This window comes from Ptiloglossa arizonensis, chromosome 2 (assembly GCF_051014685.1).
Source record: "Ptiloglossa arizonensis isolate GNS036 chromosome 2, iyPtiAriz1_principal, whole genome shotgun sequence".
NCBI lineage: Eukaryota > Metazoa > Arthropoda > Insecta > Hymenoptera > Colletidae > Ptiloglossa > Ptiloglossa arizonensis.
In genome coordinates, this window is record NC_135049.1 from 30594839 (window position 1) to 30608983 (window position 14145).

General features: G+C 48.6%; 3 protein-coding genes across 7 annotated transcripts in view; 2 read left to right on the plus strand and 1 right to left on the minus strand.

Moving 5' to 3' along the window:
• Nmo (serine/threonine-protein kinase nemo) overlaps nucleotides 1–9067 on the plus strand; it is a 243305-nt gene extending 234238 nt beyond the window's left edge. The window contains exons 10-11 of the mRNA XM_076304732.1: nucleotides 7561–8077; nucleotides 8177–9067. Of these exons, the coding sequence (XP_076160847.1) occupies nucleotides 7561–7825 (265 nt within the window). The 3' untranslated portion in view covers nucleotides 7826–8077; nucleotides 8177–9067. The remainder of the gene's footprint in view (nucleotides 1–7560; nucleotides 8078–8176) is intronic.
• The window catches only part of LOC143143484 (uncharacterized), a 114033-nt gene that overhangs the window by 84964 nt on the left and 14924 nt on the right, over nucleotides 1–14145 (minus strand). The gene's annotated exons all lie outside the window — the stretch shown is intronic.
• The window catches only part of Sarm (sterile alpha and armadillo motif), a 130120-nt gene continuing 126148 nt past the window's right edge, over nucleotides 10174–14145 (plus strand). The window contains exons 1-2 of one of the 4 annotated variants that reach the window (XR_012991155.1): nucleotides 10174–10575; nucleotides 13808–13977. The gene's annotated coding sequence lies outside the window, so the exon portion shown is untranslated. Of the gene's footprint in view, nucleotides 10576–11237; nucleotides 11510–11565; nucleotides 13978–14145 lie in introns of those variants that run through there. The other 3 variants (XR_012991152.1, XR_012991154.1, XR_012991153.1) reach the window with 3 other exon arrangements.

Below are 14145 nucleotides of genomic sequence, written 5' to 3' on the forward strand. Positions count from 1 at the left end.
CGGCTCAGCTCGGCGCGCGTGGGTGTCGCAACTGTTTCGTCATACGCGCGAAAGGTCGCGATTTGCTCGCAACTTCGACGCGGTGGAAGAAGAAGAAGACGAAGAAGAAGAAGAAAGAAAAAAAATAAAGAAGTACGCGACGCGGCAACCAGCAATAAAACGCGACGCGTTTCTGTGCCGGGCCAAGGACTGAAACCGCGGCTCGCGCAACATTTCCCTCTCTGGTGAAAACCCGTGCTCGCGAGCGATAAACGATCGGGCTCGACGATCGAACAGTTTTTTTTCTCGCCCTCGGAGTAAACGTTCGAAAACTTCCAGTCGCGCGAAAAGAAACAAGAAATCGGTATCGAGAATTCTCCGAACCGATGAATCGATCGGATCGACGCGGAATCGCGCGCGTGGCGCCATCGTTCTGTACAGAGACATCAATTTCTCAGTCGCGTAGGTTCCGCGATTTCGTGTAGTTGCGCGAATGTGTGTACCTGTGTGTGTGCATGTGTGTACGTAAGAGAGAGAGAGAGAGAGAGAAGGTTAATGTCATTCGCACGTGCCACGATTTACAGCGTATCTCATTCTAAAGAAGACTCTACCGATCGTAGTTCTTCCCTGGACAAACAGTTTGCATCAGTACTGCCAGTTTATCATTGTCGATGGAGAGATTCGTCCGTCGACCGTATCGCTTTTTACGCGTTCTATTCGGGTCCCCGTTTGATTCTCGAACGATCGGAACCGGGTTTCTCCGAAAAGCCAGTAACGTTACTCTTCCCGACCCACTTGCCAGTTTCTAAACAATGTCACGGTTCGAAAACTTTTTCCATTTCCAAAACGGTTCCCGAATCCCCGGAGACCTTGGACCACGCTTTTCGGAAAATCCGTTTCGCGTCTCTAGGTTCGAGCTACGGTCGGATCGAAGTCGACCGGGTGCTCGAGGGGTGTTGCGCAAGACGCTCCAGCCCCCCACCACGTCGTACGGAGAGCGTCGACCCATAGGGTTGCGCGAGGAGACGGGAGGCGGAGCGATCGGGCGTAGCCAAACCGCCCGGCGGGGTTAGCCCCGCCCGGTGACCTCGAGCGACCGATTGATTTCGTCCCGATTGTAGGAAAGTCACAGGGAAAGAAGCTTACAATTAGCGAGAACGAACGTTCGAAGAAATAGCACTTCGTCGAGTGCGTGTAAAATCTGTACAAAGGAGAACTGTTGGGAGAGAGAGAGAGAGAGAGAGTGAGTGAGAGTAGGGGTCATGTAGATCGGATCGAACACATTGTTAACTCTCGTGAGCGTGTAAATATTAGCGTGTAACCTCGAGAATTCGCGTACCTTGAAAGTAGCCCGAAGCCTTTTCACAATTAGCGGATAAAGATAAACGAAGACGATGGAACGGAGAGCGGTGAGAGAGAAAGAGAGGGAGCGATTGATCGAATTCTCGACGGGACGGGAGTGTGGAAATCGAGAAACGATGGTAGAACTAACCTGGCACAAAAAAAAGAGAAAAAACCTCGACGGCCGATGTTGTACATAGTTAGATTAGGTTACCTCGATTTATGGCGATTAAGGTTCTAAGATTTTAGTCGCGTAGGTACTGTACTTAAGCTCGAACTCGACGATTCAGGGCGGGCACGTATTTTTTAGGTTAGAAATCGCGTGGGTTGCGAGACGAACCTCGAGCCGGGACGTTTTTACCCGCTCCGCGCGCGTTTCTCGAATCTAGGTTTCCCTTCGCTAATCTTCCACTCTCGAGCTAGGTTTTAAGCGGACAAAAAAAAAACTTACACACTCCCGCACACGTGTACACGTACACCCACCCAGCTACACATACACACACACAGAGAGAGACACATTTAGACACGACCGAAGAAACTTGCGCGCGAGAGCTCGTCCGTCACGATTTCTCCTTGTCGTCGATCGTTCTTCTCGCGCCGGGCAAAACTCGTTTTTACTATGATAGAAAATAAACGATAACAAGCAAAAAAAAAAACATTGAACTAGCTGGTAACTTTTAGGAACTAGGCTCGACGATCCGGCACTTCTTGACGCAGAAGACCGATTTAGCCTCTTCGGACGCGCGTCGCGAGGATATATTTTTTTTAACGTATCGATGGCATGGTTTTACTCGCAGAACTCGCTGTTGAGAAACTCGCGTTCGTCGACTGACGAGTCACCCGGTATATACGAATCTCCTATCCCCGGTTCGGTAAATAAAAGACAACCCTTTCGCTCGACCGCATTTCGGATTTCTCGGAATATTTCCCGAAACCGACCGACGATCCGTTCAATAGACTCGCGGTCGTATCGACAAATGAATTCACGAAAAGTGCGAGTGCTCGATCGTTGATCAACTTTGATCGTCTATTTAATGTTCTGCGTGTCCCTTGTTCTTGGTGTCTTGTACTTTGTAAATATTCTCGTAGCTATCTAGCCGGCGGAGTCCCTCGCGTTCTAAACACAACGGAAACGAAAAATTCCTCTGTGATAATAGCAGAATCTAAACTGTACATTTTCCATAAAAAGAAAGAATTCCGGCTCTCGAATGCGACTTCGAAACGAAAATGGGAATTTTGGTTACGCGCGACAAGATAACGAGATAAAATCGAACAGTTTTCTCAACGCAATAGGATCGAATCAACCGGTAAGCTCGTGGCGCGAATCGCTGGAGCGATAGCTCCGCCCCCGGCCAGGGACCGCGTGGTGGGGATAGCCCCGCCCGGTGGCCTTGAGCGATCGGTTGGTTCCGCGATTGTTCCCGCATTATCCGAACATTATCCGAGAAAGCGACGTCGGGACTCCAAACTGACGGAATCTTGACCTATTCGTGGACTCGTGCATTCAATTGACTAATACCCTCCCCCACCCCCACTCCCCGATAAACGCCGACGATTAGCGCCGGTGTCTGTACATAAAGCGAAACTTTCGTCTGTGGCGATGCATGTACGTAAAACGATAAGCGTGTGGGCTCTTTTAGAACGTTACAAGTACATAATATACATATAACGTATTCTACGGACATGTATGTGTAAACAAGTTCTTTCGTGTCGACGCTGTTACGCGCGTAGAAATCGTTTCTATTAGTGGGTGTATGCGTGTAACTTTCGGAGGCCGGACGGCCGTCGCGATCGTCCGTTCGTGCCTCGAACCACTCTAAATTCACGGCCAAAATAACGTTTAGGGATGCTCGTATGCCTTCTACGCACGAACACACTACTTACGTTGCGCACGGGGCGTCGGTTGTGTAATCGAATTCCAAGGGAAAAAAAACAAACGAACGAAAACGAATATCGGTAGAAGACACTTTGAATTCTCGAGAGACCACGATCCTCGCGTCGATCCCCTGTACAAACGGTTCAAAAGTTTCCCGCGTTTCTCCCCCCCCCCCCCACACCGTCCCTTTCAAATCGAACGGTGGACCGCACGGAGAAATCCTTCTTCCTCGATGAATTACGATCCCTGTCCGGAACGAGCGAACTCGGTGATCCGATTAACCGAACCCATCCCCGTGCGCGGCGCGTTAATGTTTCTCTTCCTCTTCTTAGCAACTTCTTCGAACTCTCGCGATCGATCGCGCGTGAAAATCGCTCGAGATCCCGACGAAAGCCCGCCAGGAGATCGTCGATCCTCCCGCGAGTCTGTATTTATCGTAACGATCCGTACGTGTGGATCCGTGTAATATACTACCGTGTCGCAACCATAGGTGGCGAGAGTTAAATACTTGTAGGTGAAATAGGGAAACGAAGTAGAGAGGCTGATCTCCGCCGTGTAATTTTTATAAATAACTTAAACGATTAATGATTGTAAACAGTACAAGTTCGTCGTAACGGAGCGTTATTAAAAGAAAGCGAAAAGAAAAAAAAAAAAAACGTACGGTAGAGGACAGCGATAACGCGAACACTCCTTGTAATATAATAAGAGGGCCACTGCGAGAACGAGGGTGAAACTGTGTCGCGCGGAGGTTTCACGGCGATTTCCTGGCAGGCGCGACACCGAAAAAACGGTGAGGCGACAAAGAAGAAGCCGCGATATTTTTAAACATTTTTCTCCCGAAAATATTTTACCACGAAGTTCAACGATTCGTCGTTCGAGAAACGTTCGAACGACGCAGAACGAACCACGCCCCCGACGATGAAACACGGTTGATCTCGAGTCGCTCGATCGATTCCACGCGAGACACGTCGCGAGCAAGTTCGGAGTCGTACACTTCGAATACGTTCTAGAAAACACGTGATAAGACTCGAGTCGTCGTAACACGGAGCCAGTGTTGTACTCAATTGTAAATAGCAAAGGGGGAGCTGTAAAGGGGACAAGTAAGATTCGAAGAAAGAGAAAAGAAAATTATTACATGTCGATGCCTATATCTGTTTAATCTACGTAAACGAGAAGGAAGCAATTATTGCTGATCACTATTAAACTAATAACTAAACGCAGTTTATTCTATCTGTGTGTGTCGGTTTCGATTGGACATAGATTTTGTATCACCCTTTTTCTCCGTGTATGGTGTGTAGCCAGGGGGTCGATTTCGGGGGACACGGGCGACGATATATACGATCGTACGATAACGAACAAAATTTCGAACGGTAACGCACGCTCCGTTAGAAATATCGCGATTCGAAATTTGCATCCGGATTAAACGCTGTAAATCGGGAACAAAGTCGCGCGAAACGGATGTTTTTATTTATTTTTTTTTTTTTTTTTGCTTTTTACTTTTGTCCGCTGAATTCACCTGCCGATACCAAATGGTCCGCATTTCACGAATCACCTTGTATATTACGGTCCAGAATTTTTTTATTCGGTTTGTATATATATATACGTACGTATAATGTTTGCCAGCGAATCGTCACCGGTTTTTTTCGGCGACGATGGTCGCGCGGGTGGCGCTTGAAATTTCGAGAAAAAAAAGAAAACGGTTCTCCCATCGCCATCGAAATCGACCCTTTGATATGTAGATTCAATCGTGTCTTTCACAACTAACGTAGTCCTTGTAAATCGATTTGCGATAGACGGATATTCGCGTTTTCTCGAAACTAGCTCGTAACTTTTAACGTACAAGCAAGGAGCCGGCTCGCGGCAACGCGTCGGACGATGTCGCGCCGGTTCCTTGCAAAGGAAAGAGGAATTAAACAGACTATTCGATGTACGCTTTCGATCAACGCGCGGATCTTGATCGCAGTCGATATTTAAAGATTTATCGTGCACATGTCGTAGATGTGTCTACGCACCGGATGCTGGAGACCAGTTTTGAAACCAATTTGGAAATTTACTCGGTAACGAAATCGTAGAGAAAGAGAGAGAGAGAGAAAAAAAGGAAGAGATCGAAGAAGAATCGGTTTCGATGAAAATTAATTCTATCTCAAGCTTAGATTGCGCCTTCGTGTTTTTTGATACTTATCGGAGATACTACTAAGCGCATTCGCGAACCAATTTCAAATCTTTCGAGACCACGAGTATTATTGTAACGAAGTCTCTAGATACATAGTTCGCAAACGAAACCGTTAGTCGAGACTTCGAGAGATCCTTTTTCGTAATCGCGTAATCGACGGAGTCGAAACATTGGTGCACGGACGAAATTGGTCTTGAGCCCTTACATTCTCTGGTACTAGTTGTTAAAGAAAAAAAAAAATTAATAATATTAATAATAATAATAATAACGATAAAAAAAAACTTCGTGGATTTATAATTAAGACCGCGTCGATGATCTTTCGGGCGTGGAATCCCGCGGGTAAGAGGAACCCGTCGTCGAAAACTCGTTCCTCCCTCCCAAGCGGATTCCTCGTCGCGGGCGAAGCGTCCCGCGGGGCGCGATCGATCGATACATTCTCGATATAATGCACACTTGTCGTCGTAGAGTCGAACCTCACGGATAATCGTAGTCGATTCCAGCCTAATCTCGAGCGGCGCGAAGTCGTGCCTCGAAAACAACCTTTCGAAAATAATAAAATAATCAAATCGCGGGAACTCCGAATCAAAAACAAGCACGAAAACACGGGAGAAGGAAATACGGAAACGAAAAAAAGAAAGAAGAGATAAGAGACGAGTACAACGTGCGTGCGTACGCACGCGCGCGTGCACGAGGATAAGAAAGAGGCGAGAAAAAGAAACAAGGCGGTACGATTAAACTTTCCCGAGGAAATTTCATCCCCGATCGTGTACCAATTGAACGTATTAATTTGTCGCGAGAGAACTCGGTTGTGCGAATTATGTTCACAAGATTGTCCACGATCAACGATTTAAGAAACGATCACGTGCAACGAAGAATCGGCACTTTGTTTCACCGTGAAAAACAATTCTTTCCGTCGACACCGAGTCGATTTTCATTCGAGTGACTCGACTTCTCGTCTATTCGTAATTCGATTCCACGTTGCACATGGCGCGAACGATGTATCGTTTTTCTTTTTTTTTTTTTTTTCATTTTATTTTCCGTTTTTTTTTTTGGGTTTCGTTTTATTTTCAAACAAAGCGAACTTTTGTATCGTACACGTTTACACTCCCTCGGATCCGAAAGTTTAATCGGGGCCGTTCGAAATTCGAGGCGTTGGCCTTCGGTGTCGGACAGAGCGTGCGCGAACGGCGACGAGGGAAGCGAACGACGAATAATAAGGACAAAACCAGAGCATTGAAGACTGGCAATCAAAACTAACGTAGGCAGATTATAAACGCGGATTTATTCCGGTGTCTAGCGCGATCGTGCGCGAGGACGGCCTTCGCGCGAGCGAAACGTTATTTTCCAAAAGAAAGAGGGTGTTCGGTTTCTTTTTTTTTTTTTCGTTTACTAGTCCGAAATTCGTCCAACCCGGCTCAACGTTCGTTGAAAATGGAAATCAAAAAAGAAAAGAGAAGAAAGAAAAAGAAACGATTACGTTAAATATTAATGAACGAAAGTGGCGTCGAAATTCACCGAAAGAAAGTGTGTCGATGAACGGGAAGTATTTTTGCGTATATTCGTCGGATCGAAATTGAAGAGAGATCGCCACCGGCGACGATCGCGCTAAAACGGAATATATCGGCAACGAAACTAATGCAATTTTACGCAACTCTCCTTCGAAAGAAATAGATCGTACAGTTTTGCGAGTAAAATGCACGTCTAATGTAACGCTAGTGAGTAGATAGGTAGGTACCTGCATTTCATGAAATTTAACATGCTTGAATAGCTCCTCAATAAATCGTTATACATGTTTTGATAAATCTGTGTTTGTTTCTTAACCCTATCAAATACGAACGGTGCCACCGTTGGCGTTTAATGTTAATTTTGAAGCCTGCGATATTTAGCGAAGAGAGGTGCGCCGCGATGGTCTCCAGTGTCGACGTTATTTTACTCCCCAAACCTCAACCGTTGACAATATCCATTTCGCATCCACTTCTTCTCTCCAACGAATCGCTTCAAGCACAAGGGGTTGATCTACCCTTCCACCGTAACTAAAATTCCGAGGAGGTTCGAACGAGAGATTTCTGGGGGAGAGTACTCGTGATCGGTAACCCGCAACGTCCACTGTCTCGATCGGACGCGTACCGAAAAATCCTCGTCGTTGTTTCTCGGCACGTGCAAAAGACTCTGGTGATTTTTTGTTTCGTAGAGCCACGTTTCAGAGGCAAGAAAATCGTGAGATCGAGGATGGAACGCGGGTCGCGGATTCGAGGGGGGTACGCCAGCAATCGAGCAGCACGTCGCCGATTGGCAGCCGGGACATTGACGATAAATGGCAGCCGCCTCGTGGAGATATTGCAGCCGGGGCGATTCTAATCAGCCTGTCGGACGCCATAAGTTACGCTGTTAAGGAGTCACAGATAACGCCCGAGAAAATAATAAGGCCTAATGAAACTGTTTGCAATGCTGATTAATGGATAAAGGGAAGCGGGTCTTAGATTACACGTGGGCCGGCCTTTCGTCCTTTTCCTTTCTCTCTTTGCAGCTAATGTTATCGATACACGGACAGGCACGCACCGCGTTTCCTCTCGAGTTCCTTTTACGAAGAGGCTGACGCTCGATAAGACGACCGATTTCGAGCTTCGATCGACCAGACTTGGCGACCGAGCGACCCGATACGATTCTCGTATCTTGTCGACCAACGACCGGATGGTCTTCGTCTACCGGTAAGTGAACCGCAATCGCGAACCGATTCGACGACAATTTTCAGCCAACGAGAAGAAACGATTCGTCTCGACGTTAATCATTTTCGAGTCGATTTCCAGGTACGGTCTCGATCTCGATTTTCGAAACCAACCGGCCGGAATTCCACCACGAAGATCCCGCGAGTGCCACGAAGATCGATCAAACTCGGGACTGGCTGTTCGTCGAAAGACTCCTCGAAGGGACCTCGATTTTGCTTCTCGATGCGCTTTACTTTTATTTTATCGTTTACCAAGATATTCTCCGGTTCCACGCGACGGACCGTCGCATTGTTTCTCGCGCGTTATTTTCCGGTGGAACGAATCGTTTTGCAACGAGCGCCGATAATCGAAGCGCGATCGTTCGCCGTGAGAAGAGATCGCGTGTAATTTCATAATTTCGCGTCGATGCACCTCTTTTTCACCGGACGTATCCTCGAGCCGTAAGCCGGTAACTTTAAGAGATAACAATAAAAACCTGCTCGCGACGAGTACGCAATCGTTGTTTACCATCCGTGTACATATACCGGTTCGCGTCCGCGAACATCTGCAGAGCTACTAGATATTTTATCGATATTTCTCTATTAATACGTGTCCCCTGGCGTCTCGCGTGTACACGATTGACGCCAACGTTTCGATTATCGCGATGTCGTTTTCGAATACCAAACAGGTATACTCGTCGATAACGCGGCTAAGCAGGGACTAATAGCGCTGTCTCGATCGAGCTCGAGAAAGAAACGCGACTGTATATATAGATATAAAATAGAACGATAAGTAACGCGCAATGATATAATATAGGTATCGATTTGTATTCCAACAAATAGGGGACAAAGTAGAAAAGTGATAAGTGGTATTAGGTAACGATACGAAACGTAAAAATTAAGCAATATGTATAAAACTGTGTACAAGGTGATACGGCGAAATATAATCTGCCGTTAAGTCGAGGGGAAATTACGAATAAAAACCATTTTTCCGGTACAAGAGTTTCTCCTTGTCTTTTCCACGCAACCGGTGTATTTCGTTCTTTCCTAGCGCCTAGCTGAACCGCTTTCGAATTTTCAAATTGAATCCTCGAGTGTTTGAACACCGATACTCGTTTTCTCGGGTGTTAAAAATACTGTTAGGAAAATGCTAACGTAAATTAAAACCTCGAGTGTTTGAACACCGACACTCGTTTCTCAGGTATTAAAAATACTATTAGGAAAAAGGTAACGTAAATGAAAACCTTGAGTGTTCAAACACTCGTTTCTCGGGTATTAAAAATACTATTAGAAGAAAACTAAAGCGTACGAAAAGCCTCTTTGGAAATTTACAATTTTTCCAAGTTTGACCGCGTCCGTGTTCTGCGCTGGAAATACCGATCGAAATGAGTAGTACTCGGCGCTGGAAATACCGATCGAAATGAGTAGTACTCGGCGCATTTGCATGGGAAAAAAATTGAAATATTCGCGAAGACGTCGAGAAGTCGCGTAAGGAAACGTTACGTAGCCAGCGACGAGGCCGATTTTCGAGCGACCTCGTTTCCGAAAGTTGAACAGTTCTTTTCTCGGGACACGAGTACCGTTCCGAAATCGTCTTTCGTCGTCTTTCGTCGTCTTTCGTCTTTGGTATCTCGCACGAAAGAGAGGAAGCCAGTTGGCCCGGGTACGCTCCGAATCCGTTGTCGAGCACGATTCCTCCTGCGCGGAATTCGACGTGGTCTGCGTGCCGACGAGGACGGTGATGTAAGCAATGTTTACAGGCGACGCGCGATAAGAGAAACGACGCGGCGCGGTTCGTCGCGCGAAAAAGGAGGCCTCGGAGAAGCAGCGGCTTTCTTCAGTCTCCTCCTGGCTCTCTTTCGATTACGTCCGCGCGCTAGCCACGCTGGGACACGTGCTACCACGGTGCTTTTTAATCTCGCGCTTTCATCGCGGTAGCCGCCGCGCTCCTCGCGAGTCGTCCACGGGAAATTCAACGCCGCGGCTACGATTAACGTCGAGCCGAGCCGAGCCGAGACGCGTTATCCACCGCTGCGACGATTACCAACTTTTAACGCGAGGTTCCGTTCGCAAATCCGACCGAGCAACGAAATTCCAGCACGACGGGCAGAATTTTTCGACAAAGTTTCGCCGTTGGAGAGTTTCAAAGTTTCGTGAAAATTTACGGGAAGTGGGGAAGAAAAAAAAGAAAAGAATTCCAAGGAACGGATCGAAGAACGAAACCGAGAGAAGTTCACGACGCGAATCGAAACTTCGTCGATGGTAGAGAGACGTCGCGACCGAGACGTTAATTTCACCGATAAATAAAACGCAACGTTCAGCGTCGACACTCGGTAGGAAATAGTTTCCGTTATTGTTCCACGGTAAACGTTCGCGATAACGAACGCGTCTTCGTAATCGCGATCCGATCGTTTTCGAGCAACGATACAATCGGATTTCGCGTGGCGAGAAAAGAAGAAGAAGGAAAAAAAAAAGAACAAGCGCGGACTGTACCTGCGCTCGGTAAGTGGAGCTCAAGTGGGACGTTTCAGCGATAATGACGCGGAGCGAGTGGAATCGTGTTATCACGTGCGTTCACGGAGGTGTCGAGTAAGACGATTGCATCTTGCCCGCGCGATCGTCGTCGAGCGTGTTTCGTGCACTCCGGCTTCGAAGTGCATCCGCGTACCGGACACGCGTGGATTCGCGAGTACTTTGTCCGCTGCGTGAATTTCATTTGCGATTTAAGCCCTCTTTTGTTCTTTTTCGTCGAGTTGCAACGTACCGCACCGTTTCGTAATGTCGAACGGTCGAGAGCCGTTCGTTGCGAAAATTTTCATCGCTTCGAGGGTACAACGAATCGACGAAGAATCTCCCGACGATCGACTCGATCGAAACGAGTTTCTCGGTGTTGTCCCGATCCTCGAAAGGTTAATCGCGCGCGTCGAGAGATCGCCGAAGAAACAAAAAAAAGAAGGAGAAAAAAGGTTCAGGGATCGAAGTTTCGTTGTTCCCGGGTGTTTCGAGGCCGACCGATAGAACAGGCTCGCGGAGGGATATTCCAGTGGAGTTTTCACGCGCTCTATCGTTTCATTGACAAAACTAGTTTCCGCGGTGACGCAAGCGAGTGTTTACGATCAACACGTGCCGCGCGCGAGCGTACTGCACCCGGCCGCTCTCAGTAACGTTTCGAGCGCTTCGCGGTTCCGGTCGTCCATCGCGTTCTCCGCGACTCGGAGCGCCGAAGGGCGCGAAATCGCGTCTTCTCGAACCGAATCGTCGATCATCGCGAATGCGCGGGATCGTCTCCGTACTCGCGACGTCGAACCGCGAGCTGTCGCGTACCGAACGCGCGATTCCACTTCGGTTCGTGAATTCGCGAACAACGGTGCTCCGCGCGACTCGTTTCTTCGAATCTCGCGAGTGCAAGGTCAGCTCGACGGAACCTGGTCCCGTGGTAATTTCTTTCCAACGACCCGCGACTCGTTCGAATCTCGTCCGTCTGTTCTCGACCGCTCCCGAACGATCCACTTTCGAGAGTCAAAGTCGTCGATGCTATTCTCGACGCATGAATCAATTCCGTGTTCCGAATCTCGCGATAACGAGGTCGAATACGGTGACTCTGGTTATCCTCTTCGACAAAGTAGTCGGTGGTAACGTCGGTCACGCGTACTCGTGATCGATTTTCAACGATCGTTTTTCGACGATTCATCGAAAAAGGAGTCGCTCGACGATAGAATCCTCCGTATTCGTAGTTTCCGCGCGAGTGAAATATTCGCGATTCGAGTCGTCTTTTGTTTCGTTTTTTTCCCAAGTTGCAACGTATTACACTGTTTCGCGCTCGTTTTGAAAGTGTCGCAGCCTCGAGGTCGTATCGTTCCCTCGCGATAAAATCGAAGCGTAGAAACCTTCCGTAGGGAACTGGAGGAGTCTGAAAAAGGACGAGAAACGAATTGGCCCGTTCGCGGGCAACGGTCGCGTGCCGCGTCGCGTAAAACCGATCGCCGTTTTGATCGGTTGTTTCGATGCGGCTACCGATAAACTTGCGCGCACTATCGCGGCGGGAGGCGGCGAAACGCTGACGACAGTGATGTAACGGTGGAAAATAAAGCGGTGACTCGTATGGATATTGGTACCGTGTGCTGGCGCACGCGTAAACACGTGCTAGCTCGGACCGCCGCTCGTTCGCTCGCTCGCTTCGTGGAAACTTTTCTCGAATTTTCGACGAGCAGTTTTTGGAAAACTTCGGCCCGGAGCGAATCAACGCAGCTCCTCTCGCGTTCGCCGGTACCGTACCCATCGCGATTTCAAAGCGGCGCGCGCGCCATTTTCCCGCCAATTCGAACTTTTCTCCCGTGAAACGAGCGACGTCCCTGAACGCGCGTAAATAGCCATTTCGCGACATCGACGCAATTAACCGTTATACGGTACTCGTCTACGAGCGTCTCGGCGCTGATTCGACCGATTTATTTCGGTTCTCGCGTTCAACGTCGATCCAGAGTCACGAGTTACGAATTTCGCGCGATTTACGTACGCGTACACGCGACCGCAGCCCAAGTGAACCAATCGTGGAATTATTTTACGTAACGGCGAAACTATCGAACAATTCTTATCGGTGGATCTATATTCCACGGACATTCTCTTCCGGTCGTTTCGCAACGGTCCGCAACGATCGTTCGCTTTTATATATTTCGAGGAAAATCGCTCGATGGTCTCTCGTTGAGAATTCTTTTTCATCGATCTTTAACCGAGATCGCGTTTCTCGCGAGTGTCCGCCAACGCTGAAATAAAATCTGCTCCGCACCGAATATTAAAAAACGCGCAGAAAGAAAAACAAAAAAAAGGAACACGTTCTCGCGCGCGGCACGTCAGATTCTATTTTCGACTTCGGGCAACCTCTTGACACTCATTAGCGTTTTCGAGTTCCCGAGCGTGGTCGTGGTCGTCGGTAGGTCGAAACGGTGGCCTTATCGCGCGGTGCACGGGACGCTAACGACCGCTTCTTGCTCCCGCGCGCACCGCCGCGCCGATGACGTACGAAGAACTCGAAACGAAAAAGAACAGGAGAAAAAAGAGAGAGAAAGAAAATACGAGAAAAAGGAAGGAAAAAGGAAAAGAACCGGGGTGAGAGAAGCGGGAAACTGCAGTCGACGATCAACGATTCGGAACGAATTTCTACGTAATTCCACGAGTCGCGGTGGTACACCGAGTTACTCGAAAAGGAGAAATCATCCCGCGGGTTGAACGAACTCACCCGGCGTCGTCCGCGGGTCGATCCTTCGTCGAAGCTACGAACTCGATCGATCCCGTCCGCGGGATGTTGGACGACGCGGAGAAACTTTATATTTCCACGCGGAGCGATGTCGAGGGACGGTAATCCATATTATCGGGGCATTACTGTCAACTCGTCCGTTCCTCTCGACTGCAGGGGCTTCTTCAGTTTCCTGCGGTTATTTTACCGTAACTTCCCGTCACCAGTGATCCGTTCGTTCCTACGCCTACGCGATCGGAAAAATCGACAGACCGACACGAGCAACTCGAGGAACTCGCGGGACGAGACTCGAACGAGTCGAGCGGTTTTTCCCGCTACTTTTTCCCACCCGGTTTTCTCTCTCTCTTTCTTCTTTTTTTTTTTGATGTTTTTACCGCGCGAGAAATTATCGCGATCCACCGTCGATCATCGGAGGTGACTGAACCCTCGATGGACCAGCTGGCTCGAACCTCGCGATAATAAACGGCAACTTTCTCGGAGCAGGTTTCGGCGCGACGATGACGAGCGCCGGTGTCGATCGCGCGGCGAAAATTCCGAAAGCCATCCGAGAGGTCGGGGCGAGGCCCGAACGCGGTGCTGTTTGAGGAGCTCCTATCCGTGGACTTCCGGGAATCATGGGCAACGGGTCCTCCTGCTGTCCGCATCGTAAAAAGGTGAGTTGCCAATTTTTACGATCGTCGATCGGTTGTTCGTTCGCGTCCGAGATTGTCCCCGTGCGATCTCGCGAGCTTTCGGTAGACCGAGTCGCGATCGATCGTGCGAGATCGAGCCGCGAGCGGATTCGAATGTCCGGTGACGCGCGTTGATAAAAGGGCGAGAGA